The sequence below is a fragment of the Saccostrea echinata genome, unplaced genomic scaffold (assembly GCF_033153115.1).
Source record: "Saccostrea echinata isolate AGI-Se365-2 ecotype Australia unplaced genomic scaffold, CSIRO_AGI_Sech_v1 ptg000022l, whole genome shotgun sequence".
NCBI lineage: Eukaryota > Metazoa > Mollusca > Bivalvia > Ostreida > Ostreidae > Saccostrea > Saccostrea echinata.
Genome location: NW_026889771.1, coordinates 2,933,714 through 2,945,162, shown reverse-complemented (window position 1 = coordinate 2,945,162; position 11,449 = coordinate 2,933,714). Strand labels below are relative to the sequence as shown.

At 31.1% G+C, this 11,449-nt stretch overlaps 1 protein-coding gene across 1 annotated transcript; it reads left to right on the top strand.

The window, feature by feature from the left end:
- Positions 1 to 344: 344 nt before the first annotated feature.
- Positions 345 to 10,568, top strand: LOC133190638 (uncharacterized). The gene is made up of 11 exons (XM_061326329.1): positions 345 to 519; positions 1,842 to 1,978; positions 2,147 to 2,318; positions 4,355 to 4,519; positions 4,776 to 4,934; positions 5,349 to 5,436; positions 6,599 to 6,665; positions 6,748 to 6,816; positions 9,150 to 9,510; positions 9,688 to 9,828; positions 9,925 to 10,568. The coding sequence occupies exons 1-11, from the start codon at positions 351 to 353 to the stop codon at positions 10,566 to 10,568; spliced, it is 2,172 nt and encodes a 723-aa protein (XP_061182313.1). The 5' UTR covers positions 345 to 350.
- The last annotated feature ends 881 nt before the right edge of the window (positions 10,569 to 11,449 follow it).

The window sequence follows — 11,449 nt, the reverse complement described above, 5'->3', positions numbered from 1 at the left end:
TTCATTAATAGAACCAACTAAGGTTCCTTCAGTTCATACCAGTGGGTATTCCTCCAGTATATGTTATAATTGGATACCTAGTCGCAGAGTCACTGTCTATTGGAAGGTAAGATAAAAGAACTATACAAATTATCAAGTTACATGTATATCTATTCATTCAGTCAAAATTCTTTTTGGTCGAAATAAGGACAACATATGATTGTTTTAGAAGATGAAAAATAGAGTTTATGTAATAGTATCAATCTCGTTGAAGACAATTAGAATTTTGTCATTAGAACATCACTTCGTCAAAATTAATGTTTTAAAAATGTATGATCCAGGGAATTCCAACAAAATACCAAAATGGTAATATGACAAGCTATACCATTTCATTTGAAAACATCATTGTTCATCTTGACGGGAAAAAGTTGTCGGGAGAAATTGAAATTCCATGTAAAGAGAGCAGTACTCTAAGTATAAGGGGTTGCAATAAAGTTGGCTGTTCACCCGAATCAAAAATACTTATACCACCTTATACAGGTAACCAAACGCATATACATATATATTGAAACACATTTATAACAAATAATGTCTAAATTATTTTATTGCACTATTTTTGAGATGCACAATTATCAGCAATGAATGTCCTCTTTTCCTCTTTTGTCTAGTTGAATTGAGGTACCCCAAGCTCTGACAAAATTTCTATACTTATTTATTCAACTTGGCATATTCTTTATTGAAGATGGCAAATAATATGCTGATTACATTGGCCTCGTTGTTTTTATTTATTACAAAAAAAACCCATACAAAAATAACATAAAGAGGTCAATATATATTTCAGTTAATTAACCTAAAGAAATGACTTTTCAATTTGAAGAAATTTAAGGTATGTCACTCGTCAGCCTTTTAGAAAATTTCAGTCAGAACCTCTTACTTAAAAACTATTTATTACATTTCAATCTTTATAACATATTTAAATTAAACAATGTAAAATGTTCAACATTCAATTAAAAAACTGCTCAAAAATTCATAAAGAAGCAAGATTTATCAGGGACTATTTCTTGTGGTGGAAGGATATTTAGCGGAAAATTCTGCAAATCTACACATCTATTAAATTTAATATCTTGGAACTTAAGCCTCACATACTTTTACTTAGAGAATATTTTCCGTTATGATATGCCTGGGATATTAAATATAGGTCTCAATTTATATTTTTATAACAAAATGTACACCTTCTCTCAACAAGTTTTGCCAAGAAATGAAGATATATTAAGGAAGTCGAGATAAAATTTACACAGTTTTTTGCCTGAAAATTGCATATTTTGACCAATATTTCAAAATTTACTTCACTGACCCCAACTTTTTCTTTCATTAATTTAAACTACTCGATACTTTTGACCGATCAGCACTTAAGTCGTAAAAAGTTTGATACAAGAAAATATTCTATTGCCTATTTGGATTTTTAATACCCCAAATATGAGACTTTTTTAGTGCAAAAAGGTCACACAATAATTTACGCGCATTAATTTGTATGATTTGTTCAATGATAAATATTATTCAAACTATTTTACGTAAAATAAGATTACGTTTATTGCCATGGTTACATGTGATAAAATATGATAACGGTTAAAGAGATTAACCAAAGAGTTACAATTTAAGTGCAAAAAGGTCGACTTAATTGTACCGTACCTCAGTTAGATGCACACTGACCCCCCAATTTCTCTGCGATTTTGAGTCATACTATATGAGTACTTATCCAAAATATACTTCTCAAAAAATCCTTGATATAACAAATTTCACGAGTGACATACCTTAAATAAAATGTCTTTGTATAAAGTTTTCAAAAAATATTTATCTTACAGAGGTAGTTCTGCCATCCAGATTGATTGTGGAACATCAAAATACTTCTAGTGTAGACTTAACTTGGTTTCACAGAGGAGGACAATTTGCCGTAGATATAGCCTGGTGTGTAGGAAAATCTGGCTTGTTCCAGTGTCAGGTAAACTATATTACAACGAGGATAGAATTCCGAAAGTAGATAAATTCATTCTTATTAATAAAGACTTAAGATAAAATAACTGAAGTCTCTTAGTTAAGATAAATTCATTCTTATTAATAAAGACTTAAGATAAAATAACTGAAGTCTCTTAGTTATTCTGTACTTAAGGATGAAATCAAGTTTCTGAGATTGAATGGAACGGATAACCACACTTCTATATCGACCAATGATATCAATAGTAGAAATGATGATGTAATCTTTGGTGTGGCTATCATAAATGACAAACAATTAAGTGGTGGTATAAAGTGGCAGGATGCTTGCAGATACCAAAAGAATTTAGGTACAATTATTCTTTTTCTTCATTTGATTGATTTATCTATAATTTCACATTATTATTTCTATATTCTCTATATAAAGAAAAATACGGAAGCCGGTAGGTGCCAGGAAGAAAAATATTTTATCTGGCGGCCGCCAAATAATTTTCTGGCGGCCGCCACATAATTTCTGGCGGCCGCCAGAAAATTATTTGGCGGCCGCCAGATAAAATATTTTTTCTACCTGGCACTAACCAGCTTCCGTAGAAAAGTCAACATAATTGATATTAACTCCTACGAAAAATATAAACGGTCATTAAATTTTTACTTTTGACCGGCAAAGAGAGCTTTCCCAAAATATTATTGATTTTGATTATGATTAGTAGTATAAAAATTTTTTAGGGTAAATTTGTGAAATTGTTATCCCTCGAAAACCTTGCTGACCTCGGCTTTGCCTTAGTCAGGAATGGTTTTCGCGGGATAATAATTTCACATGTTACCTTAAATAAACGTAATATTTTATTTGTTATACTGAATGCAATTAGAATGTATTTTAAAGAAAAAAACACAGTGAACCCTACGCGAAGACATTCTGCAGAGTTAACAATTTTTATACTGTTACCCGTCGTCATGCAATGTCAGCGTTGCTATGTAATGTTACCCGGAGGGCGTGGTTTACAGTACTTTTTAACAAATGTTTTAAACCAATAAAATTTGACTATTTTACATAATACTATAACAAATTGATTTATTGCCACGTAATAGTACCGTTGCGACTTCCAAAAAACAAAACGACACAAAAAAGTAACACAGTCTTTGCAATTTGCAGATTCGTTGGCACTACAATCAACATGAAGATAATTCATTGGATACCAATAGGTTGCTGGATTTCAATGAATTAAATCAAAATACTATTTATTGATGTGTTTTGTTTGTCATATAACAAAACGATTATCGACTGTGTTTTCGGGCAACATTAACTATTAACTAACAAAATTATTTGCAATATTTCATCCCTCTGGGGCAAACATAATCAATGTTGCCCCAAAACACAGTCAATATTTGTATAATACAGTAATTAATCTGAAAAAATAAGAAACACTTTTTTTTTTTTTAGAAATTCAAAACTTTTTTATAATCAAAACCAATTTAAAGACATTGTTTGTTGATTATCATATTTTCACAATCTCTTTGTTTAAACATAATAAAGGAGTTACTTGCATACAAATTTTACTTTTAATATTCAATTTATTTTGTATCTTTTATTTAGAAAGTTTTATTTTTTCAAATGTTCTCATACACCAAAGATATATTTTTCAAACTATATACAACTAAATACGTTGGTGTTTATTTTTCATAAAAAATTGAATTATTTATCAAAGAAAATGAAATAATGCAAAATTTTTGGTTAAACATAAGAATTTTACTAAATCAATGGAAAACGGAAAATACACCCCCTTTGACCTCGTGAAAAACTTCTAGAGCTATGTCGTACTGGTATTTTGCAAAGTTGAAACATGAAACAAAGCTTTCGTTGTTTTGTTGTTGTGGAATGGAATATATATTCAAAGACCAAAACACACCAAAAATATTTATACCCAATTTCAAATAATATTCAATTTGAAAATTTTACTAAATGAGCAATGTATAGTTACATTTCAAAAGCTATATCCTACGAAAAGATTAAGTTGTCATCCATGAGAATTTTAAAATCCGGTCAGGTTCAGTGCTGATTTCAATGGACAAAATTTTATACCCAATAAGAGTTGTAATTAAGAGCAACCATATGATCCTGGTACTTTATATATAAATCAACTGTAAATTAAGCCTGCTTTGAAACCAAAAACTTCAATTGTTAGTTTGTTCTTCATCTTCATCTATTTCATTGCGAAACGCGTTGAATAATGTGTGTGTAGAACGTAAAATGTAGGCGTAAATACGTTTGCAATTCTTTATCTGATATCAAATTCCCCAGAGAGTGCTTATATAACAAAATACAGACAAGGTACAGAATGACTCACCCTTAATTTTGAATTTCGGAATTCACAATTAAATTTCACAGAACCAAAGAAGATATCCGGCGTCGTTCTTCTCCCAGACGCTCCAGAAAACAGCCTTATTGTATCATGGTCTCCCGTGCTCTGTGAAAGCTCAAAAGTAAACAACGTTTACATTCACGCCTATGAAATAATTTCTTGCCGATTGGATTCTCAGAATCATTGCATTGGTAAGTAAAAAAATCTTAAAAGATTTACCAGAAACACTGTCAGTACTACGTAAAAAAAATTGTTGGTTAAGCAATAAAGTCTATTTTACAACAAAGTCACCTGTCTGCTCAAAATACTGAACTCGAACAGGTTTTCTCCTCAGTCGTATAAATTTATGTATCATTAGACATCAAATTTCAGCAATTCCTTTTAATTTTTTCATATATATTTATGTATTTTTCAAAACTTTAAATATACATATATTAAACAATTCAGGGAAAGAAAATTCGGAAGAACTTTTAGCGACACACAACACTCAACATACTCTTCAGAATCTTCATCCCGACGTTAAGCATGGTGTTTGGGTGAGGGCGAAATCATTAACAAAGGTCGGGACTAAAAGCGATATGGTGTCCGGAATACCCAGCAACAATGGTACGAATGAGAATCGCTAAATGTTACATGAATATACTGATGAAAACTACAGACATTTTATGATCTATGTTTCAGCGTACTTAAAAAAATATTTCTCTAATGCCTAAATTTTAAAGATTTTACTTGAAATGCATTTAAGAACAACATTGATTTAAAAGCGATTTCAATATTTTCAAAATTCCTAATGCCAAATGGCGGAGATTACATTTACCTCATGTAAATGTTTGCATAGTATGGCTGCTTAATCGAGTGAAGGGTTGGAAATTTGTCTATTATTTACACTTTGAATTAATTTTATATAATATTAACACAATAGTGGTTCAAATAGTTCTTAAGTTTATCTTTATTTGGATATTCATCTCTAAAAAGAAAAGATATTTCTACAAAACACTTAATGCAAACCTTGTTTTTTAGACTTAGGGACCGGTGCTGTAGTAGGCATAATCATTGCTGGAATTTTTGTTTTGGTTATTATGTTGGCTGGTGGAGTTTGTATACTGAGGTATTATTTAGTACTTTTAAAGCTTAAAACTCTATAAACATTTATTAGGATCTCGAATAAAATTGTGGGAGCCCTATAGGAATCACATTTTCCGCCTGTCCGTCCATCTGCCCACTAACACCTTGCTGTGACGCGATCTCTCAAAGAGTTATCAACAAAACATTTTCAAAATTGGTACATCAATACTCTTCTCTAAGAGCAAAGCACCTAAAGATTTTGGGTCACATCACTTTGTCTGTCTGCACATATGTTTTAATGTATATCTTTGATACTTTCTTTTAACATGATAACTCAGACAGTTCTCTTTTTTTCATTAAAGGCCATTAAAGGTCATATCACTTTGAATGTCTGTCTGTATGTATGCCTGAATGTATAACTACTTTGTTGTTACATTCGTTTAACAGTTCTTTGCGTGGCCCTCTCTGACTGTGTCAGTTTTCTAGTTGAGTTTGAATCTCTTACACAAACTACAAAGTAAAATTTTTTTTTAGAGTTATACAGCAACATAATGACATATAAAATGCAGTTTATCTTAAATTATGTAAAAACCAAAGCATTAATGAAACGTTTTAAATTTCTATTTGAGATTCTTGGTTCAATGCTGAAAAGAATATTCAATGTTTTGTTGGTTGCATGCCAATTTATATGAAAATTGGGACCCCTTAAAATTGGTTTGCAAGAGATCGTTTCTCTGGATTTCGAAAAAGAATAGGCTCACTGGGGGCTGCAAGAGAATACCAAAAAAAAAAAAAAAAAGATCGTTAAAAAACGTATAAAGATAATTTTTCACCAAAATATGGCTGAGGCATTGCCGACTCGGCGTTAAGCAATAATCAATCAAATTCAAGAGTGGGACAGTATTTTACACGAGTGCAAGGGAGTACGAAAGATACTTTAACAAAAAAAAGTTTTGTATGAGTTAAATAAATTCCATGTCCATCTAAAAACATTGAATTTTCTGGTACATGAAATTTACTTCGAAATTTGTTCTGCCATTTGGTACAGTGTAACTGACATAAAAATGTGCTGGCTGTTTTTGTTATTTTATAAAAATATCAAATTTATTCCACAGAAAAAAGTTAGAGGATTGCACTATTAAAGTATATACAATATTTAATATTTTATATGTTATCAATTAAAAGGAAATATATTTCTGTTTTAGAAATGTAAGAAGTAAACTTGGTTTAGGCGAAACTTTCCCAATTCACGTGCCTGATTTAGAATCTGAGGTAAGTTCTGACCAACATAATGCCTCGCATGCCTTATTTTAGAAGTGGGTTTCTTTTTATCTTTCTTTTTGATCATTTTTAGAAATCATGGGAGAAATTCCTCACTACACCAGCTTCCTACACTGATACCAAATCTGCTAACTGCATTTCCGTGAGTAAATATGAAAATGGTAAAGATAACGAAAGTGATCGATCAAAAAAAAAATTAAGAAACAATACAAATACATGTGAAGTCTGGAATTCTATAGGTGGGATCAGGTGCCTAGGAGGAATAAGCACCCCCTGTTCACCTGTCACACCCGCCTTGATTGTATTTATCAAGTAGACGGAAAATTTTGCTGTCAAATTCAAAATAAAACAAAGGCCTAACAATTGGTATGAAACACTTCAGCCAAAATACGACCCAGGGATAGGTTATATTTAAATTGCTGACAAGTCAATATAACGACAATTCAATTTTCGAAACGCTGACTTTAAACGAGGTAGTTAAAATCTCTGTAATATCAACTTATCTGTAAGTAGCCTGCCTCAGTTTAAAAATTGATCGTATTCGGAACATGCTCCTGAGTATCGAATAAATTGGGAAATGTAATCACCATATGCAGGCGATAGAGGATATTACTACATAAATAAGGAGAGTTGACGAAGGAAAAGTGAAGCCATCTCGTTTGTCATACAATTTAGCATATTAGTCGTCCCATATCGTCTATAGTCAGTAAAAATCCAAATATGAAACAGATTTGGCAGACTCTGGTGCCTTTTATTTCAAGTTCACTAGGGTATATCGCGTGGACATATGAATGGAAGCGACTATTGTTAATTGATAATACGTCGTCGATATACACTTATCTAAACGTCTATTGAAGGCCACAGCAAGTGTTTTCTTCTACTCATTTAGAAGTTATTGAAAAAATTCTGCTTCATAGGAATATAAAAACAGGTTGGCTAATAGAGAAGCACATTTAGTGCCCATCGAAATCTCAACAATTTGTTGAATGACCTGGTCTCTGAAGACTACATGAATGTTGTCAATGAGGATCTCCAGCAATATACAATTCGCTGAAAAACAGATTACTTGATATCAGGCTCATGCTTTACATATGTACGTGTATCTTATTGCAATGCTTTCATAATATTACAAAAATATAAAATAAACCAGGAAAAATAATACAGAAGTATATCGATAAGTACTCAAAACGATTGAAAATAATGGGTTCAGTAAAAATTGCTGCGATAAACATGCATTGCGCAAACTAAATAGGGGTTACTTTGTTGTTCAGGGTAGAGTTCTGAGTATTTTTTTGTATTTGAGTACTAAGAAGAGAAACGCATGATTTAACTTCTGTTTAAAATTTCAATTATATAGTTTCAAACAATAGAAAACAACTGGGTATGAATAAACCTTGAGCATATTTAAGTCTGTCGAGTCTGTATATATTTCAATGAAACATTTATGGTTTTATGGTAAATATTTCTTTGGGGTTTTGTTATTTATTAGTGTTACGGTTTGAAATTGAACAAAAGGGGATATATTTATTTTTTATTTATAAGTGTAACATGAATACAATTTGAAATTGGACATAAGGGGATAGCGTAACTTATACCATTTTCAATAGTGAAGGGCTTTAAATTATGGGTTAAAGAAAATCGATATTTTTACACTGTAAAAAGCGTTATTTCCATAGTTTGAAAATGACCGAAACAAATGAAGGACATATTCAAAAACCAAACATGATTGAGAAAGTCAAAGAATGTGAAACTGAAAACTCAGTGTTTTGTAGTTGGATGTGAAATTCACATCACTCCTTAGACATGATGTCAACAGTGCTTTGCACTCGTGAAAATATATTTAAAAAAGTCTTCTCTCACTCCTGAAATAAATTCCATATCCAACTACAAAACATTGAATATTTTGTATTCTCAATGGAAAAGTGTACGTGTATACTCCATAAGCTTTCTCCCGCCAATCATTTCAGATACCTTCTCTCTGTACTCAGTCAAGTTGGAATGTTTAATTTATTAAACGTCCCTATAGCTACACTTCCAAATCATCATATGTTGAAAATCTTCTAAAGACATCTTAATTCTTGAGATATTTAACATATCTAAAATTCATAATATAACCTAAAAAAAAATATGGGGATTTAAACTTGGGTTAAATACTCTTACGTAAAGGTATCTTAATTTGAAGAATTAAAAGCTTTATTTTAAAGGATTTTTACCATGATGAGATTGTATAAAAATACTCGATTTTATATTATTTTCTTGAAAAAATGAGTAATGACACATAAAAAGGTTCCAAATTGAATGTATCCCTTAATTTCATAAATTTTTGATAGTTTTTTTTTTATTTTGATGTTGAGTTTGATTAACACAATTATGAAGAATTACTAGTATTGATGTAAATATTATCAGTGTGTTTTGATTGTCTTTTTTTGTAAATCTATACATAATATAAAATTTTTAAAAACATTCTAAATTTAGAATCAAACAAAATATGCAAAAGGATCCGTTGTATCTTCCAATTCACCGTATACAGAAAGTGACCAGTGTACCTCCCAGGAAAGATTACTAAAGTGTCTCACCAAAAACCTACCTGATCAATGTCCTCAGGCTAATAATACCGTTTTGCCGCTGATTGATTTTCCCAGTACGAAAGACATAGACAAGGAAAATGACAATGACATAGACCAAGAAAATGACAATGCAAAAATACCTGAAATGCTCAAAAGCAGTGATCCAACATCGTCAATGAGTAAAATATACGAAAAAGAAAACAAAGGAAAAATGTCGAGAGAATTTCTGCCCTCTGGTTATGCAAAGGTTTTGTCTCCTTGTCTCCACGGTAAGATAATAAAAAAAGTTGTTAATGTTTTTGTCAATAATTAAAAATAAAAAAAGTAAGATAATCTCCTTTCAAATGTGAGATTTGAATTGACAAGATGCATGCTCACACAGAAAAGGTTAATTAATTCGATCAGAAAATCGTAAATGAAATGGAACTTGATTTGAATTTCAACAGAGATTAATAGGTCACCGATTGATATTGGAATCTCCACGAGGGACTCACCGTCATACTCAAATGAAATCATTCAGGAGACAGTGTCGTCAGATGAGAATAATATAAAACAAAATGAGGCCCATCCTAACATATGCTCGAAAGGTACAAGTAATGAAATGATTATGATGAATTATGTATATCTATTACTTAAATGCATTGTACACGGATGACTGGATAATGTTTGTTTTCTTCTTGCAGAAGATATAAATAACATATCAGTTAACCCACAACGATCTACCGATGAAGAATCTTTGAATGATCAAACAATTAATGATGAATGTTATGTAACTAATGATGCTAGTCATTGGGCCAATGAAAGCAAACTCTCTGTTAAGAATAGAAATAATGTCGAGCACCAAAGAAGGAGTTATCTCCCTTCCGACATAACGCAGTCCATGACATCTGCAGGGGGAAAAGGCATATCTTCCAGTCTCACAAACAATATGACAGATGTCAATACAAATATAATTGATGACTCATATCAGAAGACATCAACACCAGCTTTAAACTCAGATGATTACATTAAAAATGATTTTTTAGCCAATGATGGTGTACCTAACGCATCTAAAATCAATAACATTTCAATTATAAACACTTCTATCAATTCCTCTGAATTAAGCGATCATTTATCGAGTAATTTTTGTCAAAACGCGGAAATGTGCACTGAATATGTTTTTAATGACACTGAGACAGACGTTGAGCCAAGCGTGAAATTCATACTAAATGCAAAGCAATCGCCTTACCGCCTTCCAAATGATGCATTTAACCAGAATACCAGTGAGAAAAACCTCGAGTTTATCGGATATGTACCATATTCTGGAGTCATAGAGCGGAATTTCTAGTTTGGAAAATGTACACTACAGGCTGTAAAAAGAGGTTTTATTTCTTGCCTTTACATTTATTTGTTGTTGCTTATTTTCAATTTGTTTACAAAAAAGATATATAATAACTCTTTTGATAGCTTGCTCGGTGTTGTACAAACCTTGACTTAAGTAACCAAGTACCGTTGCAAGGAAGTCTGTAAAAAAACGCTGATATAGAACTTTTTATTTCATTTAAAATTACATTTGATAAAGGTGTCCCTGGTACATGTATGTAGAATATATTATATGGTTTATTGTTATGTTTTCTATCATCTGTTGCCATTCAGAAGTCACACTTATAGATAGGTGGAATTTTTTATGTATATTTTCCTCAATAATGAAACACTGTTAAAAATGTATTCTTTATTTCGTGAAACTTACAATATAATAAAACAACTGTTTTAACTAAATTGAACAGCTTTGTACAGCATATTAGCGGTTTTAGATTTAATAATTTACTTTGTTGTAGTCAAATGTGTGTTTACTACACTGGAGAACTTGCTGTATAGAAAATACCATATGTATCTCATTAAACGGGCGTTGTCCGAGAAAAACACGAACTTTTTGAATATTTCAGAAAAACATTGACTAATGTTAATAATATTTTGCACTTTATTGGGAAATGATCATTTTATTTATCATTTAATTTATTATTTTGACAAATTTTTATAAGGTTGTAATGTCATATATTTGAAAAAAGAAAAAAAAACAGCATTGAAAGGTTGTTAAACATTCGGCAATTTTACGAATTTTCAAACAAGAATCGTCAATGAATTTGTCTTAATAACCAGGATATACGAAAATATAATGTGACAAAGTTTACCTCCATTAAAAGTCTAGAGTACTCGTTTTAAAAAAAA

Excerpts from the sequence above, each read along its gene's own strand:
- LOC133190638 (XM_061326329.1), top strand. The coding sequence starts at position 351 with ATGACAAGCTATACCATTTCATTTGAAAACATCATTGTTCATCTTGAC. Across the intron at positions 6,666-6,747 it reads TGCCTGATTTAGAATCTGAG|AAATCATGGGAGAAATTCCT; the intron begins GTAAGTTCTGAC and ends GATCATTTTTAG. Across the intron at positions 9,511-9,687 it reads TTTGTCTCCTTGTCTCCACG|AGATTAATAGGTCACCGATT; the intron begins GTAAGATAATAA and ends GAATTTCAACAG.